The sequence below is a fragment of the Adiantum capillus-veneris genome, chromosome 2 (genome assembly GCF_014529385.1).
Source record: "Adiantum capillus-veneris isolate H3 chromosome 2, ASM1452938v2, whole genome shotgun sequence".
NCBI classification, from domain to species: Eukaryota; Viridiplantae; Streptophyta; class Polypodiopsida; order Polypodiales; family Pteridaceae; genus Adiantum; species Adiantum capillus-veneris.
This window is the reverse complement of record NC_140932.1, coordinates 83,788,872-83,812,012: the sequence shown is the minus strand read 5'-3', so window position 1 is coordinate 83,812,012 and position 23,141 is coordinate 83,788,872. Positions and strand designations below refer to the sequence as shown.

Here is a 23,141-nt window from a genome sequence, read left to right as displayed (position 1 = left end):
CGCAGGTAAGGGTGCTCACGGGTGACAGCAAAAACCAACAGTTATGGCGTTGAACAACAGTGAAACAGCTATTGTCGAGCAGCAACAACGGTGCAGTCTCGTAAAGCAATAACAGCACAACGTTAAACAGCAGCAACAGCAAGAGCTCAATGCTGGCTGCAATTGTGCGTGGAGCCATGACGGCGTTGCAAAAGCGCGCAAGGAGGGGAAGAAGGCCACCTCTCTCTCTCTCTCTCTCTCTCTCTCTCTCTCTCTCTCTCTCTCTCTCTCTCTCTCTCTGCACCCCTCGCATAGCCTGCAGTACCTTCCCCTCGCGCAACCTGCACCCCCTCACCGCCCCCCCCCCCTGCCTCGCGCACCCCCCCCCCCCCCCCCCCCCCCCCCCCCCCCCCCCCCCCCCCCCCCCCCCCCCCCCCCCCCCCCCCCTTTTTCAGCCCGCAGGTACATACACCCCGCAGAATTTAAGAAATCCAGGAGGAATTTTCACAGTTTCACATTTTCCGTTTCGACTTTCCGAATCTTCAAAATCCTGCATTTCTCAGACCTGCACGTATACCTTTTCAGGAATTCTCAGAATTTTCACGAGCAGGGAATTACAGAACGGCATGAAATTAGTAGGAATGTATGATTGATATGAGGAAACATACGTATGCATTCTGCGGGAAATGGATGTATGCGTAGTGTGGATATAGCGAGTTGGCCTCTCTCGCAGAAGTGCAAATTGTGGGTTTGTTTTTGGTTTGGTTTTGTTTTTGATGGAGGCCATGAGCGCTTCGCCAGTGGAAGCCATTATCGTTTCACCAGTATGTAAGCCCCATACCAAGGCAACCTTTGTGCTTACAAACAAGCGGATAACACAAATGGAAAGGGAGATGAAAGAATGGAAAGCAGAGATGGAGGGATGGTGGAAAGAGAAGGCCAACCTTCTTCAAATGTTTCTCAACGAAGGCGCGCAATGGAAGAAGGAGAAAGAGGACCTGCACGCAGAGCTACAGGCACTTAAGGCGGCTTCACAAGCAATTAAAGAAGAGGTCACAGCTCTCAAGCGAGAGCTTGCGGATTGAGTAAGCAGTGGACTGCAAGAAGGAAAATTCCAGCCCTCGGTGATAGAGGAAATCAAGGTCATCAAGGAGCAGGTACGGATGATCAAAGAGGAGGAGAAACAGAAGGTGGTAAAGACGTCTTCGTGGATGGATGTGGTCACGAAGACGTAGAAGAAGGCGGATGAGGCCGAGAAATGGATAGAAGTCGCTAAGAAAGGGAAAGAAACCACATCCGTCCCCACTCCTACATCATCAACATGACTCTAGAAGAAGAGCAGCGAAGGAAAACTAGAGCCTTGCGTATAAGAGTAACCGGTCTAAAAGACCGAGATGATGTGGAAGGGGAAGTCGAAGAACTTCTCCGCATGATGGGTAGTGAGGCTACTCATACAAAGGCATGGAGGGTAAGGGAAGAAGACACAAGGCAATGGGGAGACTTCAAAAGGGAGAGCTTTAATCATCCATTTCCCATCCATGGAGGCAAAGAAGGACTTCTTGCAGAAGCACCCTACACTAAAGAAAACGGGCATATTCCTTGGAGATGACCTCACTCTCACACAGCTTGCACATATGAGAGAGGTAATGCCAAAGATTCAAGCGGCAAGGGAGAAGGGAAAGACTGCCTTCTACAGCGATGGCCAGGTAGTGATTGTAGAGCAGCGCTCCACATGATGGTGCGAGACCTATGGGACCACACTCAAAGTTGCCACCTGGAATTGTGATGGATCTATGCGCCTTGATGTGGGTGCTTTTGAGTTATGGGAAGAGACATCGTCTTCTACTCTGAGACACATCAAGCCCCGGGGCAATCTATGCCTCACATTAATGGATATAGATGGGAGACAGCCTGTAGACAGGAGACGTGATCAGAGCACAAAGGGCGGGGCTCAGGAGGAGTGGCAGTGTTATTCAGGGAGGAGTTGCAGTCATTGATACATATAGCCCGCACGGATGGGCAAGCTAGGTACATGTGGGTGAGATTGAGAGCAGAGACAGGCAGATATCTTTACATTGCTATTTGCTACTTTCCCCCGAGTACGTCAATTTATGCACCACCCAGAGGACAATCCCCCTTCTCTATTCTGGATGATGACATATGGGAGGTCTCTAGAGATGGTGACATCATCATTCTAGGGGATTTCAATGCTAGGACGGCCCATCATCAGACAGTATTTTATGATACTTCAGAGGAGATGCTGAGAGAGTTGGATGTTGCAGAGACGGGCCTATCCAGAATATCACAGGATGGAGAACACAATGAGTATGGACGACACTTGATAGACATGGGGACTGCACATGGATTGGCCATCTTGAATGGCCTACAGAGATTTCCCGCTACGGGGGGTTTTACATGCTTTCAACACACACATGGAGCCAGCACAGCGGATTACGTAATGGCACAGCCGAGCCTCATCTCTAGTATCCACGATCTCACGGTTGGACCCAGACCTGTTGGTGTGGCAGTGGACCATGCTCTTGTGTCGCTGACCATCTCTTTTCAGTTTAGTGTAGCACAAAGGCTATGGGCAGCAGCCCCTACTCGCTACACCTTCACGCGGGAGACGGACTCTGTATACATAGATGGGATCTACAGACGCCTGTGCACAGAGGAGCTAGGGCGACCTCTGGAGGAGCTTACTACTAAACTGACACAAACACTACATGAGGCAGCAGCAAAGGCATACCCACATACCCAGCCTGAGCAGAAACGCCGTTCGGGGAGCATGCCCCACAACAGTTGGTACGATGAGGAATGCCGGGACACTAGAGCTAGACTTCAGAGGGAGGTGCTTTTGGGGGACATCACTCACAGACAGTCACGCAGATTTACTTCCGACGCCTAGTGCGGCGGAAGAAGAGGGCATTTTTGGCTCGCCTAGAGCAGGATCTATACCAGCTATTCTTGAGTCAGGACTCACGTGAGGCATGGAGGCTCTTTCATGAGCACTCCCCCCCCCCCCCCCCCCCCGAGCCATGCCCACACACATGTGCTTTTTTCACCGCTGAGATGGTGAGAAAGGCCATTGACAGGATGAGGACTGGGAGAGCATATGATCATGATGGCTTCGTGGCTGAGCATTCCACGCATGCGAGAGATTTACTAGCAGAGCTTCTAGCAGTTATGTTTAACCGTGCCATGTGTGAGGGCTTGCCTGATACTTGGAGCCTATCTACTATTGTACCTATCTTCAAGTCGGGAGACCTATGGAGCCTGGGAACTATCGCACTATCATGATAGGACACACATTGGCATGGTTGTACGCATCTATTCTTGAGCAGCAACTGAGTAGATGGGCAGAGAGGGAGGGAATACGCGCAGCCGGGCAGACAGGTTTTAGGAGGGGTTTTTCTACCCTTGACCATATCTTGACACTCAGAGCCATCATTGAGGAGGGCAAATCGCGTGGGAGACGATCTATTGTAGCTTTGTGGGATCCACAAAGCATTTGACATAGTGCCCAGAGCTAGATTGATGTGCAGATTACAGCAGATGGGAGTACCCACAGAGCTCATTTGGGGGGTCATGGCATTATACAGGTCAGTAGTGGGGCATGTACGCACCCCAGAGGGTCTATCCACAGCGGTTTACTCCACTATTGGGGTGAAGCAGGGTTGCCCGCTCTCTCCTACTCTATTTGGTATGTATGTGGATGAGGTTTCTGACTTTATTGAGAGAGATGGTGATAGAGGTGCACAGCTGGCAGGGACATGGATTCCACTATTGTTATATGCTGATGATATTGTGTTTATCTCCAACTCTCCGGAGGGGATGCAATGTCACTTGGATGCTTTACATAGGTTTGCCTAGGAAAGTGGTTTGTCCGTCAACCTTGGTAAAACCAAGGTCATGGTATTTAATACCACCCCACAGTGGATCAAGAGGTCAGCGCCCGCATTCACATACGACCAAGAGAAGGTGGAGTATACAGATGCTTACACTTACCTTGGAGTGGTTTTTAGTGGGCCAGCATTTTCATTGAGGAGGGCAGCAGAGACTAGATTGACCAGAGCCCATGCAGCATTGGGTAGACTACTTGAAAATGACTTGGGATCACTTGAAAATGACTGAGAAAGATATATTGGATGACTACTGCTGTAACTAAGTCAGACTTTGTAAATAATTAATTTATTTACGAGAAAAGAATTATCTAATTAGTTGTGTGCACACCAAAATAGACCTAGTAGTTCTAAGGCCTCAGGTGAGCCTAAATGCGGGCCACAACACCTCAGAGGGACCTTAGCAGAAATTACCCTGAAGCCCTAGTGATTGGGAAATCGGGTCTTCAGAAAGGAGTAAGCAGTAGCCTCAGATTTTAGGCTCAGAAAAATACGCACGTAAGTACAAGCACATGAATGAGATGGGGTCCTTAGAACAGTGACCCTAAGGCTAATAAACCTAATAAAGCCTTAGGGTAAGTTTTGTTAAGTTAAATTTAACGGTCCGTGCCCGGGCAGGTGGCCGGACAAGTGTGAACAGGTAAAGGCGGTGTAGTGCCCGTGCGGCATTGCGCCGGTAGACCTTTGGTGTTCTCATAAAAGAATCATTGGTAGCATTTGTTAGTTAGTTGCACATTTTTAATTAATGAGCTAGAAGTTTTTAAAGTCAAAAGTTGAATGGTTTTTAAGTTTTTAAAGTAAGTGTGCCAAGTGGCACACTTACCGATGCAAACTAACTCTCTCTCACTCTCACTCTCACCCTCTCTCTCTTCCTAGCGCCCCCTCTCCCTGATGGCTATTTAGGAGCCCCCCTCCCCCATTTTCAGGGCTGGCAGTGCACCTACCCCCCCTAATGTGAGCGTGCTCTATGCGGTGGAGCCCTCCATTGAAGCTTGAGAGCAGCCCCTTGCGACATATGTGGTAGCCTTGTGCTCCCATTGTCAAGAACAAGGGATCTCACAGTCATAGACACCTTCTAGTGAAGTTTCATCGCGAGAAGCTGCCGTAGACGCTCTCTTAGCAGAGTGCGGCTGATGTAATTCTCTGTTTTCAGCCCCTAATCACCTCGATTAGGGCTGTTTTCAGTAGATCAGCCATAGAAATTCTCTTCTCTCTCCTTATCCTAAGTCTACATCAAGTTTGGCGCGATTCCATCGCGAAGAAGACCTCTGTTTCGGCGTAGGGGTGTGCACAGGTAAGAATTTCAGGTTATGTGCAGAAAATTACAGCAAGCAAGTGCGTGTGCATTTTGCTTGTGTCTCTTTTGTGTTCGATGCATGAATGAATGAGCATGAAGGCAACACATAACGGAAGATGGACTCTCGTCTGTGAGAGCTTCCGATGAGTTGTTTCGGAAGATAGACTCTCTTTTCGAGAGCTTCCAACCAGTCTCGCAGAAGAGGGGAAATCCCCTAAGCAATAAGAAAGTGGAAACACTTTCTCAGTCAGTAGTCAGAACAGAACAGAAGAAAGAATAGAGGACTGGCGTATGCCCTGTTCCTGTGCTTGTAAAGATTCTCCCTTAGTAATAAAGATATTCTCTTTATGGGGGGGGACCAGCCCATCTTCTGGTCCCCAATGAAGTGTCAAGTTTTCTCGCTCCCTCTAATTCTCTTGAGTATTTGAAGTGCAATTAAACGTCAGTTTACGCTTCCGTATTTCTGTGACAGTGGTATCAGAGCAAGGTCCTCTCTCTCTTCCTGAAGGGATTGACGACTCTTGGCAGATTGCAGAAATGGGAGGACGCGAGATAGAGTTCTCTCTCCTTCAACAGCAGGTGGAAGAGTTGGAGAAAGCCCTCTCCCATCCAGAAGTCCAAAAGATTCTCCATACTCTTGAAAAAGGGAAGGAGAAAATGCCGATGGGGTCGGGAGAAATCCCGCAGAACCCAAAGGCGCCACAACCAAGAAAAGATCCTTTGATTGGAACTTCCCGCATGCACGAGAGGCAGAAGAAACCTCCAAAACGTCATGTGCGGTTTAATCCAAAAGTTCAAGAGCAGGATCCCCCTGATTCCCCTCAGTTCTCTTTCATGAAGGATCTGGAAGACATAGTTTCTTCGGAAGACATAGTTTCTCGACGATCCGTCACAGCAAGAAGTACATTCAAGGGAAAGGACTCCAGTCCACAAGGAGTCTAAGCATAGAAAGAAGGAGCACCATAAGAAGAAGCACCACAGGCAGAAAACATTCAAGTCGGGAGATAAAGATGTGAAATTCGACACCTACAATGGACGGCGTGATAATGACAAAGCTTTGGCTTTCATCCGCCAATTTGAAGTTGCATTTGCTGAAGGGAATTTTAAAGAAAGATCCAAGCTTCGCGATGTCAGTTTGTACCTGAAAGGCACCGCCAGCAATTGGTGGTTAACCCTTATCTGGAAGATCGCAAACCCCAAGATTGGACCACTTTCAAGGAGGAGTTCTACGCGCAGTTCCTTCCTCCAGACTATGAGGAAGAGGTAAAGAAAGAATGGGATCGACTTTCACAGTCAGAGAACGAAACTGTTCCACGCTATGTGGATAGGTTTTGGGACGTTCTCTTGAAAGTCACTCCATTCAAGAAGATTGACGATTCGCAGAAGATGCGCAAGTTTGAAGCAGGTTTGCATGAAGCCTTGCAAAAGGCTATGAAGCTTTACCCTCGAGGTAACTTGCAGATACTTAAGGAATCAGCCCGGATAGCTGATGGAATACATGACAAGGGTACTCCCAGGAAGATGGAGCAAAGCACTTACCATGCCAAGCAGAAGGCTCTCCATGAGCAGCCTACCTCTTCTACTTCTTCTCAATAGAAGAAAAGAACCGCCTCCGAAGTAGAAGCAAAGCCAAATCAGCCCAAGAAAGGGAGATATCTCTCTCCTGCAGAGTTGCGAACCTACATTAGTGAAGGAAGATGCTTCAAGTGCGGACAAGTTGGTCATATGAAGGGTGACTGTCCAACCAAACCTCCACAACCACCCTCTTCCAATGCAGTCCCAGATGTACAGGGAAATACAACCAAGGATGGAAAAGAAAGAGCTCTTCTCAAAGCATGGGGTAGTATCAACAACCAGCGGGCTCTTATTTTGTTTGACCCTAGTAGTACAGACAACTTCATCTCTACCAAGCTAGCTGACGACCTGAACTTGCAGCCCAATCGTTTTGGAGTCTCTATTCAAGCGCAATCTGCTTTCAAAGGGCAGAACTCAGACTCTACTCCAATCATAGGGAAGTTGAATCTAAAGGTCGACGACTACAAGGATCAAGAGTCTTTCTTACTAGCTTCACTTGAAGGATGCGATGTTATCTTGGGAATGCCTTGGCACTACAAGATGCATCCCATTCCTGACTATGTTTAGAAAACCTTATCTTTTGCTCATAAAGGAAAGGAGTATCTTGTACTTGCAGATGCAGGTGATTGGCGTATTCCTATCGCCAATCACATTGCCATCAAGAAAGAAATGAAAAAGTGTGTTTCAACGTACTTGATTTTTGCAAGAGAGAGAGATGTGTCTGTTTCACAACTTTCTTCCTCTTTAGAGCAAAAAAGACTTAAGTTAATAGTAAGATATAAAGATTGTTTTGCATATGAACTTCCAAATGAACTCCCACCTTCGCGACCTGAGGATCATACAATTGATTTGATCCCAGGAAGTTCTCCTCCAAATCAGCCCCCTTATCGAGTTAGTCTAATGCAGCAAGAGGAAATTCTCAAGCAGGTTAACGAACTTTTGGAGAAGGGCTTAATAAGGCCTAGTACTTCTCCATATTGTTCACCTGTCTTGCTAGTACAGAAAAAGGATGGCACATTCCGCATGTGCATAGACTATAGATCTCTAAACAAGATCACAATCAAGAATCGATTTCCAATCCCTCGGATTGACGACATTCTTGATAAGTTACAAGGAGCTAGTGTCTTTAGTCGTATAGACTTGAAGAGCGGTTATCATCGAATCCGCATAGCTCCTCAGGATGTGCATAAGACTTCATTTAGAACAACCTTCGGGTTGTATGAATTTCTAGTGATGCTTTTTGGGCTCACTAATGCACCAGCTACATTCAACAGAATGATGGATAATATCTTCCACTCATACAGAAGCTTTACAGGCGTTTTCTTTGATGACGTCTTAATCTTCTCAGAGACGGAAGACGAACACTATAAGCATCTCGTCTTAGTGTTTGAAGAATTACGCAAACACAAATTATTTGTGAATGCTAAGAAGAGTGAGTTCTTTCTAAAAGAAATCCACTATTTGGGCCATGTAGTATCTCACAACCAGGTGAGAATGGACCCTGATAAGATTCAAGCAGTTGTAGAATGGCCTACGCCAACTACAGTACATGATGTACGAAGTTTCCTCGGCCTGTGTTATTATTATCGGCGTTTCATTCGAGCTTTTGCCGCGATAGCAGGTCCCCTCCATGACCTGACAAAGAAGTGGATTCCATTCCATTGGGGGTCTGGGCAAAAACAAGCTTTCGAAAAGCTTAAGTATCTACTCAGTCACGGACCTGTTCTCACCGTCCCTGATCTTCGCAAACCTTTGGAAGTATACTGCGATGCATCTGGAGATTGTGTAGGAGCAGTTTTGAACCAAGAGGGTCACGCGATAGCCTATGAAAGTCGGCGCCTTAAAGATGCAGAGTTGCATGCCTCCATATACGAAAAAGAGCTAATGGCAGTAATTCATGCTCTTTCCATTTGGAAACACTATCTATTAGGAGCTGATTTTATTATCAAGACAGATCATCAAAGTCTTCGCTACTTTCTCACACAGAGAAAGTTATCAGAAAAGCAGATGAGATGGGCCAACTTTCTTTCAATGTTTCATTTTCAGATTTTACACACTTCTGGAACAAAGAATGCAGTTGCAGATGCTCTCTCCAGGCGTCCAAAGATCAATGCACTAACAACAATTTATCATGAGGAACTAGAATCTCTGAGCGAGATGTATCCTCAAGATCCAGACTTCGCCACAATTTGGGCAGATCTTCAAGCTGGTCACCCGAAGCCACCTTATTCTATCAAGGATAATACACTCTATCGTCAACAAGCAATATGCATAGCTCAGCCCTTACGACAAAAGGTGATGGATGAAGCACATAATTCACCTTATGCCGGGCATCGGGGAATTGCTTCCACCACTAGTGCCCTCGAAAGGTATTTCTTTTGGCCAACACTCCGTGCGGACATTGAAAAATATGTACGTGAGTGTTTAGTCTGCCAATAGGTAAAATATGACAAGACATAAAATTTATGGCAAGCTTCAACCGCTCCCTGTGCCTAACACGCCATGGGAAAGTATTGCCATGGATTTTATTACGGATCTTCCTCGATCCAAGAATGGAAATGATGCAATCTGGACTATAGTAGACAGATTCAGTAAGCAAGCCCATTTTCTTCCAGTAAAGAAGACGATCAAAGCTGATCACATGGCTAGAATATTTCTAGCTCAGATTTTTAAACACCATGGATTGCCAAAGACTATTGTCAGCGATAGAGATCCCCGCATGACTAGTCTATTTTGGCAGGCATTGTTCGAAAACTTGGGAACTAAGCTTGATTTTTCATCAGCTTATCATCCTCAAACAGATGGTCAAAGCGAAATCGCTAATGCCACTGTTTTAGATCTCCTCAAGTGCTATGTTTCGGAACGACAATCCGAATTGGAACAGTACTTACCAATAGTTGAGTTTGCGTATAATAATACCATACATTCCTCAATTGGTAAAGCCCCTTTCGAAATTATTTATGGGAAGCCACTCTTACTTCCTATTATGGTGACCAAAGAAAACATCTTCGCCGCAGATGAATTTGTGCGCAATATTGATATTGCCCATCAACAAGTAAAGCAAGCGATTCTTCGTACTCAAGAGCAACAGAAGAGAAAAGCAGACAAGCACAAAAGGAATCTCAATCTTGAAAAAGGACAATATGTCCTGCTTCGGTTTGAGAAAGCTAGATTGAAAAAGCGGGTCGGCAAAGGGAAAGTTGTCAAACTTAGCCTATGAAAGTCGGCGCCTTAAAGATGCAGAGTTGCATGCCTCCATATACGAAAAAGAGCTAATGGCAGTAATTCATGCTCTTTCCATTTGGAAACACTATCTATTAGGAGCTGATTTTATTATCAAGACAGATCATCAAAGTCTTCGCTACTTTCTCACACAGAGAAAGTTATCAGAAAAGCAGATGAGATGGGCCAACTTTCTTTCAATGTTTCATTTTCAGATTTTACACACTTCTGGAACAAAGAATGCAGTTGCAGATGCTCTCTCCAGGCGTCCAAAGATCAATGCACTAACAACAATTTATCATGAGGAACTAGAATCTCTGAGCGAGATGTATCCTCAAGATCCAGACTTCGCCACAATTTGGGCAGATCTTCAAGCTGGTCACCCGAAGCCACCTTATTCTATCAAGGATAATACACTCTATCGTCAACAAGCAATATGCATAGCTCAGCCCTTACGACAAAAGGTGATGGATGAAGCACATAATTCACCTTATGCCGGGCATCGGGGAATTGCTTCCACCACTAGTGCCCTCGAAAGGTATTTCTTTTGGCCAACACTCCGTGCGGACATTGAAAAATATGTACGTGAGTGTTTAGTCTGCCAATAGGTAAAATATGACAAGACATAAAATTTATGGCAAGCTTCAACCGCTCCCTGTGCCTAACACGCCATGGGAAAGTATTGCCATGGATTTTATTACGGATCTTCCTTGATCCAAGAATGGAAATGATGCAATCTGGACTATAGTAGACAGATTCAGTAAGCAAGCCCATTTTCTTCCAGTAAAGAAGACGATCAAAGCTGATCACATGGCTAGAATATTTCTAGCTCAGATTTTTAAACACCATGGATTGCCAAAGACTATTGTCAGCGATAGAGATCCCCGCATGACTAGTCTATTTTGGCAGGCATTGTTCGAAAACTTGGGAACTAAGCTTGATTTTTCATCAGCTTATCATCCTCAAACAGATGGTCAAAGCGAAATCGCTAATGCCACTGTTTTAGATCTCCTCAAGTGCTATGTTTCGGAACGACAATCCGAATTGGAACAGTACTTACCAATAGTTGAGTTTGCGTATAATAATACCATACATTCCTCAATTGGTAAAGCCCCTTTCGAAATTATTTATGGGAAGCCACTCTTACTTCCTATTATGGTGACCAAAGAAAACATCTTCGCCGCAGATGAATTTGTGCGCAATATTGATATTGCCCATCAACAAGTAAAGCAAGCGATTCTTCGTACTCAAGAGCAACAGAAGAGAAAAGCAGACAAGCACAAAAGGAATCTCAATCTTGAAAAAGGACAATATGTCCTGCTTCGGTTTGAGAAAGCTAGATTGAAAAAGCGGGTCGGCAAAGGGAAAGTTGTCAAACTTTCCCATAGATTTTACGGCCCTTTCAAAATTACAGATAAAGTCAATGATGTGACTTTTAGATTGGGTTTACCTTATAATTGGAGAATCCATAATGCTTTTCATGTCAGTCTCCTCCGACCCTATGTTGGACCTCCTCCAGTGGCGCCCGTACAAGAAGATCCTCCTGAAGTCGAAGAGACTGAGGAAATCCTTCAACCTGAACAGATAATCCACCACTCGGAGAGACAACTCAAGTCGGGGAGTCTAGATCGAAAGTATTTAGTCAAGTTCAAGAATTACACTCCTTTAGATGCAAAGTGGATGACTGAGTCCGATCTCAAGGACTACCCTGACATCTTGCACAGTTATGTTGACGCTCTACAGTTGAGGTCAACAGTTTAGAACCAAGAGGGATGTAACTAAGTCAGACTTTGTAAATAATTAATTTATTTACGAGAAAAGAATTATCTAATTAGTTGTGTGCACACCAGAATAGACCTAGCAGTTCTAAGGCCTCAGGTGAGCCTAAATGTGGGCCACAACACCTCAGAGGGACCTTAGCAGAAATTACCCTGAAGCCCTAGTGATTGGGAAATCGGGTCTTTAGAAAGGAGTAAGCAGTAGCCTCAGATTTTAGGCTCAGAAAAATACGCGCGTCAGTACAAGCACATAAATGAGATGGGGTCCTTAGAACAGTGACCCTAAGGCTAATAAAGCCTTAGGGTAAGTTTGTTAAGTTAAATTTAACGGTCCGTGCCCGGGCAGGCGGCCGGACAAGTGTGAACATGTAAAGGCGGTGCAGTGCCCGTGCGGCATTGCGCCGGCAAACCTTTGGTGTTCTCATAAAAGAATCATTGGTAGCATTTGTTAGTTAGTTGCACATTTTTAATTAATGAGCTAGAAGTTTTTAAAGTCAAAAGTTGAATGGTTTTTTAAGTTTATAAAGTAAGTGTGCCAAGTGGCACACTTACCAATGCAAACTAACTCTCTCTCACTCTCACTCTCACTCTCACCCTCTCTCTCTTCCTAGCGCCCCCTCTCCCTGATGGCTATTTAGGAGCCCCCCTCCCCCATTTTCAGGGCTGGCAATGCGCCTACCCCCGCTAATGTGAGCGTGCTCTACGCGATGGAGCCCTGCATTGAAGCTTGAGAGCAGCCCCTTGCGACATATGTGGTAGCCTTGTGCTCCCATTGTCAAGAACAAGGGATCTCACAGTCATAGACACCTTCTAGTGAAGTTTCATCGCGAGCTGCTGCCGTAGACGCTCTCTTAGCAGAGTGCGGCTGCTGTAATTCTCTGTTTTCAGCCCCTAATCACCTCGATTAGGGATGTTTTCAGCAGATCAGCCATAGAAATTCTCTTCTCTCTCCTTATCCTAAGTCTACATCAAGTTTGGCGCGATTCCATCGCGAAGAAGACCTCTGTTTCGACGTAGGGGTGTGCACAGGTAAGAATTTCAGGTTATGTGCAGAAAATTACAGCAAGCATGTGCGTGTGCATTTTCCTTGTTTCTCTTTTGTGTTCGATGCATGAATGAATGAGCATGAAGGCAACACATAACGGAAGATGGACTCTCGTCTGTGAGAGCTTCCGATGAGCTGTTTCGGAAGATAGACTCTCTTTTCGAGAGCTTCCAACCAGTCTCGCAGAAGAGGGGAAATCCCCTAAGCAGTAAGAAAGTGGAAACACTTTCTCAGTCAATAGTCAGAACAGAACAGAAGAAAGAATAGAGGACGGGCGTATGCCCCGTTCCTGTGCTTGTAAAGATTCTCCCTTAGTAATAAAGATATTCTCTTTATGGGGGGGGACCAGCCCATCTTCTGGTCCCCAATGAAGTGTCAAGTTTTCTCGCTCCCTCTAATTCTCTTGAGTATTTGAAGTGCAATTAAATGTCAATTTACGCTTCCGTATTTCTGTGACAACTGCCAAAGGTTTTGGGATACTTGTTTGCCAGTGTCTTCGTTTCGGAAGATTACTTTGAAAGACCAGATTGAGCGGTTTTGTTGTGGTTTGCTAAAGAGATTCAAGACTATGCTTTAAACCAGAAGTCTGACTCCATTCAGAGACTTACAAGACATGACTAAGCAACGATTTGGAATGCATGCCAGCTCATTGACTTATGCGACGGGTAAGATAGTATCCACCTCAAAAAAAGCAAGAGTTTGTCAGTGAAGAGAATGGATCAAGGAAACCAGATGAGAGCTCATCACTAGATTCTGGAGAATCAAAAGGTTCCGACGAACAAAGGGAACCAGATGCAAGTTCATCAAAGCATTCCAAAGAAAGAGGAATCAGATGATAGTGCGTCTTAGGGTTCCGATGATTGACTCTAACGTGCCAATGGACAGGGAAAGCGAAAGACTCTACCCGCAGGTCTCAAGGGAAGAAGGAAAGAACGGAAAAAGGGAATCAGCTAGTAGATCATAACATTCCCCAAACCTAGGATAAGATTTTTGAAGCCGACCAGTACATGAGGAACTTGGACACTGCTTTTGCCAAGGTCCGCGAGGCTTTAGAGAAATATCAAGAACGACATAAGAAGGTAGCAGATCGACATCGACTAGACTTGAAATTAAAGGAAGCCAATTGGGTGCTCTTACGTTTTGAGAAGGCACGCCTAAGGAAATAAAAGGGAAAGGAGCAGCTTTTTCCAAAGCTTAGCATGAGGTATTATGGCCCTTTCCAGATTAAAGAAAACATAAATCATGCCTCATTTCGACTCGAGCTGCCCAATACTTGGAAGATTCACAATGCATTCCATGTGAGTCTCTTGAAACCTTTTAAAGGTGAGGTGCCAGTTGATGGGGAGCCTGATGAGCAACCCGAAGTGGAAGAGAGCAAGGAGATAATCGTTTCTGAACACATTTTGGCACACAAGGAAAGAAAGATGAAAGGTATAGTGATTCGGCGGTTCTTGGTTGAATTCGAGAACTATCCGGCATTAAATGCGAAGTGGATGGAGGAGGAGGACCTAGCAGATACTCCTCAAATTTTGGAACTTTACCTTGAAGCATTCGGTTTAGCATCGTCTACTCCGATAGATCCCTGAAATCAGCAAGGTTGAATCTGGTGCAGAGGGATTGCACAAGAGGGGAGTCACTCCGCTCCTTTGTCAACAGTCTACCTCGATTGAATAAGGTCACTGATGTCCCCATTGGGTTTCAAGGATATTGCTCGGCTGACACTATTCTGCTGTATGACTTTATGAACAGAATTCCCGAAATTGAATTTGATTGATTTGTACTCTCTCATTTGATGTGTTTGAGTGCAGGAACTGAAAGACGAAATGACTGCAGCATTTCCGTCTTAAAAATCTCTATAAACATGATCGCAATAAGGATTAGTTAATCCGGCATCAGTGAGGTCCGAGATGGATCTAGATGCAGTTACTAAATACCTTGCTGGCAGTCATGGTCTGAGATTTGGAATGCATTTTTATGTGATTGATTTGTCATGTGATGTCGTGTGATGTCCTGTGATGTGACTGTCATTGTCACAAATGCGGGCACCACGTGCAGATAGAAAAGAACAGACTGAACAAACTCTTCGCACTTCAATAACAACTGAACTGAGAGAGAGAGAGAGAGAGAGAGAGAGAGAGACGATACGCGACACGGAGAGGCGGAATTCCACCCCAGAGAGTATTGGCCCCAAACCTTGGCGCCCCTTTCGGTATTTCTTTATATTGCATCATCAAAGTACAAGCCGGTACTCCAAACTCTGCACCTTCTCCAGGAAGCATGCCAGAGAATGAGCCCTAGCCTCATATTTAAAGGCCCTTGGCCTGAAAAGCAGTTTACATGAAAAGCTTTCAAACTCAAAAGCTTCTGGTCCAAAAAGCAGTTTACATGAAAAACTTTCAAACTCAAAAGCCTCTGGTCCAAAAAGCAATGCCAAAAGCTGCCAGCGTAAATCACGGAAATCCGTACAGCCTACCACGTCATCAGCCAGCGCAAAACGCAGAAATCTGTCCTTAGGGTTAGGGTTAGGGTTTCTGGCAGCAGAATTAGGGTTTCAGCAGTTAGGGTTTCTGGCAGAAATTAGGGTTGCAGGTTTTAGGGTTAGGGTTTTCAGAATTAGGGTTTGCCGCAATTAGGGTTTCCTGCAGAAATTAGGGTTTGCAGGTTTTAGGGTTAGGGTTTCCAGAATTAGGGTTTCAGCAGTTAGGGTTTTCAGAATTAGGGTTTCTGGCAGAAATTAGGGTTAGGGTTTTCTGCACTCGGGCAACCACGTCCTCACTCTGTGACACTTCTTCTACAGCTTGTTCTTCTTAGGGTTTAGGCCCCTCGGCCGGCATCTGTAAGTTGGCTCCATTCTTTAGGCTGACACGTCAACAATTTGTTACATCTCCCCTTCTTGAAAGAGAGTAATCGTTCGCGATTACAGCATATCTGCAAAACAACTCAAGTTAGTTCAAAAATTTCCAAGGGTCATGCCGAGGGACAATCAATTTGCTCTTTTTATTAAGGAGTTAGCTTCTCCTTTCTGCTCTTTTGATCAAGGAGTTAGCTGCTCCTATCGACTGTTTTGATCAAGGAGTTAGCTTCTCCTTTCGTCCAGATCGGAACTCTTGATATTCCGGCGTAGTAAAATTAGCCATCACACCCAGACCGTACTGATCTTCCTCGGGTGTCTTGATGCACTAAAATTACATACCCAGGGAATCTCATCCAATTAGGAATATTCAGTGGTTGGCACATCACAATGCAACACAAATGCTCACATATGCATATTACAAGACATAGAAACATAAAGCCGCCGATGAACACTCCTCCCGCATAACCTAACAAGGTCCGGGCCGGGAGATATTCAACGACTCCCTCATCACTCCTCCCGCATAACCTAAAAAGGTCCGGGCCGGGAGATATAGAGGCCTTTTACAACCAAACACCCCCCAGACCGCAACCTGCGTCGTTTGGAGGTGCTGAGAGTAACCACTGCTCAGACTTCTTAATACTCCTCCCGCATAACCATCCAGGTCCGGGCCGGGAGTCACAACAATAATTATTTTACAAGCATACAACCAAGCGCTCCCCAGGCATCGGCCTGCGTCGTCCGGAGGTTTTCAAACATACAACGAAACGCTCCCCAGGCATCGGCCTGCGTCGTTCCGAGGTTCAAACAATACCAAAATAGTATTTCTCACTTCTCCACCCAGGAGTAAAATCACCAATCATTGAAACCAGTATCAAACCAGAGTCAAACAATTCAAATCGGCACCAAAACAGGTTCAAAACAGATATCATCCATTTCAAACAAATTCCAAACAGGATCACCAAACAAGATCAAACAGAACTTAAACTTAAAAAGCAATCTCGACATCAATCGAGCTCGAAAAGTCGACTGACTTTCCATCCTGAAACCTGCACCAAAAATTAGGGTTAGGTTCATTCCATAAGGTCATAGCCGAGCACAGCATGGTCCATCAGCTCTTGGACAAACAGTGTTTCTTTGGCGGCGATAGTAGTCCCAAGATAGCAATCGCACTCGGTCTCCAAGTTCATCTGCTCGTGAAGAGACATCTACTGGGAGATGTCGAGAAACTTCAAGTTATAATCTGCTAGGGTTTCCATGGCAAGCATTTCAGGATACCCCACTCTGCTAGAAGTTGCACTCCGAAGGAAGATGTCAGAAACCATATAACTTCGAGCAAAAAATTTCTTGAAAGCTTGCCAAGTACTTGGAGTATGCTGCTTGGTAGCTGTAGACGTCAACATCTGCATGGCACTGCTTCTGAAAAAAAACAGTGACTTGAAACAAATCTGGATCCTTCTCTTGCAAGTGATCTTAATTGGCTTATGCCCTGTAAGACACTGCGGTGAAGACGGGAGCGCGCCCGATGCGCGATGAAGTAAGGGTGGGGGTGGCTAATAAGTCCGGGTTGGCGGGCGAAGATACCTCGAATCAAATTCCAATAGCTCTGTCTGCTCTTTTGTAGGACCGGTATGCTTTTAGAAAAGCACACGCCTGATGCTCTGATACCACTGTCACAAATGCGGGAACCACGTGCCAATAGAAAAGAACAGACTGAACAAACTCTTCGCACTTCAATAACAACTGAACTGAGAGAGAGAGAGAGAGAGAGAGAGAGAGAGAGAGAGAGAGAGAGAGAGAGAGAGAGAGACGACACACGACACGGAGTGGCGGAATTCCACCCCAGAGAGTATTGGCCCCAAACCTTGGCGCCCCTTTCGGTATTTCTTTATATTGCATCATCAAAGTACAAGCCGGTACTCCAAACTTTGCACCTTCTCCAAGAAGCATGCCAGAGAATGAGCCCTAGCCTCATATTTAAAGGCCCTTGGCCTGAAAAGCAGTTTACATGAAAAGCTTTCAAACTCAAAAGCTTCTGGTCCAAAAAGCAGTTTACATGAAAAACTTTCAAACTCAAAAGCTTCTGGTCCAAAAAGCAATGCCAAAAGCTGCCAGCGTAAATCACGGAAATCCGTACAGCCTGCCACGTCATCAGCCAGCGCAAAACGCAGAAATCTGTCCTTAGGGTTAGGGTTAGGGTTTCTGCAGTTTTAGGGTTTCTGGCAGCAGAATTAGGGTTTCAGCAGTTAGGGTTTCTGGCAGAAATTAGGGTTGCAGGTTTTAGGGTTAGGGTTTTCAGAATTAGGGTTTGCAGCAATTAGGGTTTCTTGCAGAAATTAGGGTTTGCAGGTTTTAGGGTTAGGGTTTCCAGAATTAGGGTTTCAGCAGTTAGGGTTTTCAGAATTAGGGTTTCTGGCAGAAATTAGGGTTAGGGTTTTCTGCACTCGGGCAACCACGTCCTCACTCTGTGACACTTCTTCTACTGCTTGTTCTTCTTAGGGTTTAGGCCCCTCGGCCGGCATCTGTAAGTTGGCTCCATTCTTTAGGCTTTGACACGTCAACAGTTTGTTACAGTCATCTTTGTACAAGTGCTAGATGTGTCGTGTCTAGTGCGTCGGTACTTCGAGTCAATGTCTACTGAGTTGATTTATGGCCTCTGTTTGTTTTGCAGGCGTGATCAAGGGCGATGACAATTCTTTCAAGAGGGGGGTATGTCACAAACTGATGACGTGGCATCACCTTGTGGATAGGCTGACGTGGCAGAGTGCCACGTGGCAACAATACGGAATTCTGCAGTTCGCACTGACTTGTCGACGTGGCAGACAGTACGGATTTCTGCCTGTTGCACTGACATATTGACGTGGCACATGTACGGATTTCCGTAATTTGTGTTGCTGCTTTTATAGGTAGATTTTTGACCAGTTGCTTTTGGGACTCAATTTCTTTTGAGTTTTAACACTTTTGGGGCTCTGCTTTTAGCATCCCTTGTAATCTTTATAGGTGACCCAAGGGGGCTCACTTCTCAGAGCATCTAGACACCGAATCTGAGAGCGAGCACCCACGGGAAGTTGTACTTTGCTCAAAGATTAATAGAAAAGAAATACCGAAAGGTGCGCCAGTCTTTGGGGCCAATCTCTCTAGGCACGGAACTACATCGGGCCGTGTCGACTCTCTTGAATTGTGAATTGTTTTTAAGTAATCTCTGTTGTGTGGCGACAGAATCTAGACTTGGCGTGGTCCAAGTTTGTTACACTCATCATAGGGGCCAGCCTCTGGGACTGTCACTTGCACTCCTCCTTTTTGGGGATAGATTGATTTTTTTGCATCATTGGTATGAGGATTTCTCATTAGCTGCTTTCGAGGATAGATGCCAGGTCCTGAAGTACACTCTAATAATTGCTTTTTCAGAGCTACCTGCATAGTTCTGGTTGTCAAAGATGTTGAGGCAGATTTGGCATATCATTCAAGTGTTGAGCAGCCCAGACATGTGTGCCATCTATTAAGGTGGCTACCACCCCTTCCACAGAGTTTTCAAATTCCATCACTCGAGTGGAAAGGGGTGTTACACTCGTAGAGGGTTGTGGTTATGGCCAGACCAAATTAGTGCCTTAGATGTCATGAGATGTGGCATTTGGTGAGGGATTGCCCTAGAGAGCGACAAATAGACATAGATTGGTCGTAGGAGGCCACAACCCTCACAGCCAGAGCAGATCCAAGAGAGTTTTGCTCAGCAATAGGACCCTCCCAACCGCCCTCAAGGGCCCCCTTGCTTTGTTGCCAGAGCAAGTACTTGCTTTAGATTACCTGCACGAATGCTGATACAATGGCTAAATGATGAATATTGAATACTTCCTGCAAAAACGCTAGGTTGATCTGGTGGAAAAATGTTGTGCTGAACTACTGATCCAAAAACGTTGGGGCTGATTTGATGCTAAGCTCGATCTGATGCAAAACCATGACGATGCTAGGGTATTGGTGATGCAAATGCTAGGTGTTGAGGCGTTGTTGCCCGTGCGGGTACTGGGTACCGATTGTCCTAAAAATTGAAGGTCATGTGACTCTTTTATAGTTTTTTAGCCATTTTCCCTCTACTTTTTATGAATGTGGTGTCAAAGTCATTGTACTGTGCAAGTGAGGGTATGCAACTATGATCTACGTGATCATGCATGTCCTTCTAGAGGCTCACAAGGTGCCAGGCTAGATCCTAATCTATACTAACTAATACTGGCACTGACATGTAGCAATAGCTTGTCCACGTGGCTGAAATGCAATGCGCACGTGACACATCATGATAGAGATCAAAAGGTCACGGTTAGCAGCAACAGAGTGCTTAGTAGCAGCACAATATTGCTCATAGAGACCGAGGTAGGCAAGTAGGTAGGGCAGGCACAACCTATCCTTGTTTACAGACAGGTAGTGAGGTAGAGGTTGGATAAGGCAAAGCAACCCCAGACAGACCTCTTGAAAAGAACACACACACACCACACATGAGCATACATCAGCACAAAGTTCAGCGTACTGAGTTCCTGTGATGACTCCGGAGATCAAGGGGAGACTCAACCATAATGAAGCCTAGCACTAAAAGAAGCATTAAATGGGACAAAATAGCACAAAAATGAGGTAGTTGATCGGGCATACGCACCACAAAAGATAGAAAGAATTCACACAATATCAACTGGTCATAACTTGGATGAAAACTTCACAATGTGATGTCTGCATGTCCATTGTACGACTAAAAAATATACCTAGATAACCTCAGGATAAGCCCGGATTCACCCCTTAAAGGAAAGTGAAAGGTATAGACCCATGGTAGTCATGCACAAGACAATATAACCATCAGCTCCATCATGCATAGTACCGACTAAATACATCCCTACTAACTTCGTCAGTGCTCTTTTGTAAGAAAATTGTCTCTTACATCTTCAGCTTGCTCTATAACGTTAAGCTCTTTTGTAACCAGATTGTCTTTTACATCTTCGGCTTGCTCTATTATGCCTATTTTTACAGGTTAAAGGGATAACCTTGTGGTCTAATGCCAGAGATAATTTTGACACCTCTCCCCCGCAATTTGATGTAGAATCTTTTGCAGTGGTGATTCCTACTCTGCTGGGATGCACCGTGCGGCTTTGGAGATCTAGAGTTTGATATCGGAGATTGTTTGGTCGGCGTCCTCGTCGAAGTCTGGGTGGCATGTTTTCGCTTTAGCTCTCTCCTACTTTCCTCCATTACTCCCCTGTTCCTAGGCTTTGCAAACTCACTCATCTTTTGTAACTCTGTATCACTGGTAAGGTTTGTTGGCATTGTAAATCCTAACAGTTTTTTCACTTGACACTACCAGTTCCATTTTCTTTTGTTATGCCTATGGATTGTGCAATGCCTTTGGGCTTTGTAATTCTGATAACCTAATACAAAGGGTACCAAGCCCCACTTTTATCGCAATAGAAAAAAAAAATGTCTCTAGGGTTGCGCCTTGTAACAATCCTTCACAAGGTGGTCCATCATATGGCATCCCAAGAATCGGTTCAGTTTGCTCGTGACCACAATCCTCTGAGAACAAGATCTCTCCCCTCCACTCAAAATCAATAGTCTCAAGGAAATCAATGGAAGGGGCTACAACCAACTTTATAGATGGGACACATGTCTGCAATTGTTGTAACCGGCTTGGCATTGCCAGACTCAGCCATAACGAAGCCTAGCACTATAAGAAACATTGAATGAAAGAATTCAAACAAATCAAGAGTAGTTGATACCCTATAGGGCATACGCACCATTCAAGATAGAAAGAATTAGCACAATATCAACTGATCGTAACTTGATCAAAAAGTTCAAGAATGAAGTCTGCATGTCCGCTATACTGCTAAAACATGTACATAGATGAATCCAAGATAAGCCCAAATTCACCTTTAAAGGGAAGTGCAAGTTATAGGCTCACTGTAGTCACCCATAAGAATATAATCTATGAAACTCCGTGTCTCCCTCAAAATCTGATCGTTCACTGAATCATAAGCAGACATCTCAGTTAAAGGATGGTCATATACAATCTGTAGCACACCATCCATGACCCCCCGGAACAGAAGAAGCTAGGCCTCTGTCTGATTGAGAACTGCATGTCAGTGACTAGGCAACCACGTGGACAACAGGAGATCTGAAGTAAAAGCAAAAAGAGCATAGCAACCAAAACCCTTCTCCTGCAAGGAAAACTCCACTACCTCCTACTGCCCCCCAAACAAAAAACCTGCCAAGAGTGGAACCTCTGACTGGAACTTACCACCAACTCCTGAACTCACTGATCTATAGACACCTCAAAATGATCCTCCATCAATACCTCAGACTACTAAGCTGGCTCATATAATGGAATTCCTAGCTCCGGACTCACTTGAGACTTCTTCTTGATGATATCTGCTGGCTGCAAATGCAGATCTAACGCTGGTCTCTACCGCTGCAAAAGCGCAAATGGTATGGGCTTGATTGACAACATTGTCTGCAAACAGGTTTGCCGCCCTAGGGGTCGCAGAGAGGCTAACTGCACAAATGCTGCAAAAACACAAGGCTTGCTGCTAGTTTGGTGGACATCTGATCTTCCACCACCAAATGGAAAAAAGAGGGTCACCTAGGTTGAGATGGTTCCAGGGCTGCAATTTGAGCATAATTCACAGGATCTCTACACTACTAAATTCGAAGTACATTAAGAGTTGCAAGAAATGAGTGCTTTCTTGGTGTAACATGCATTTATTTAGCTGTCTCTTGACTTGTACAACATTAAACCAAGGAAAAAAGTGGGTCTTAGTTTCAATGCTTCCCAAAAGATATAGAAGCAACTGGTTAATACAAGTTCCTATTCCACAAAACACAAGTATCTGGCCCCTGTCTTCACCATTTTGTTTCAAAAGGAAAAAAAGATGAACTTGCCTTGAATCCCGAATGCTGCACTGCAGACGATATAGCTTGAAATTGTGGAAAGTCCTTCAATTTTGCAAGAACAAGTGGTCTTCCAATCTATATGACAAAACCTAGAGATGTCATTGAAGCAGTATACTTAAAAATGAGGCACCATAATTCAAACAGAGCATAAAATGTGAATATTTGTTTGTTGACAGACCGTTCTGCCAACCAGAAAAGCCACTGTTGCTCCCAAGGCAGCCCCAATTGAATCAGCTAGAAACCCAATAGGGAGGCCAAACAAATAACCGCCACCAATCTGTGTATTCAGAAAAGAAAGAACATAGCATTGCATGAATCCAAAAACAAGGCTTTATAAAAGAACAATGCACAACAAAGAGGTGTGCGGTCTTTGTAAGATTGTTTAACAAAGCCAATTACTCAGACTGTGCAGAATGTACTATGGTCACATACTAAATGATAATTTGACTTCAAACCCAAAGACATCACTTAACATACCGTAAGAATTGATGCTGGAACAGCAAAAACTGTCAATGGTATATAAGCCAAGGCCCTGTCAGATTGCATCACACAAACATCAAATACGACCCAC

The 23,141-nt window shown here is 44.9% G+C and overlaps 1 protein-coding gene across 1 annotated transcript in view; it reads right to left on the bottom strand.

The window, feature by feature from the left end:
- The window catches only part of LOC147463092 (uncharacterized), a 64,607-nt gene that overhangs the window by 13,385 nt on the left and 28,081 nt on the right, over positions 1 to 23,141 (bottom strand). The window contains exons 3-5 of the mRNA XM_086487281.1: positions 23,048 to 23,102; positions 22,749 to 22,847; positions 22,559 to 22,645 (exon numbers count right to left, since the gene is read on the bottom strand). Of these exons, the coding sequence (XP_086343407.1) occupies positions 22,559 to 22,645; positions 22,749 to 22,847; positions 23,048 to 23,102 (241 nt within the window). The remainder of the gene's footprint in view (positions 1 to 22,558; positions 22,646 to 22,748; positions 22,848 to 23,047; positions 23,103 to 23,141) is intronic.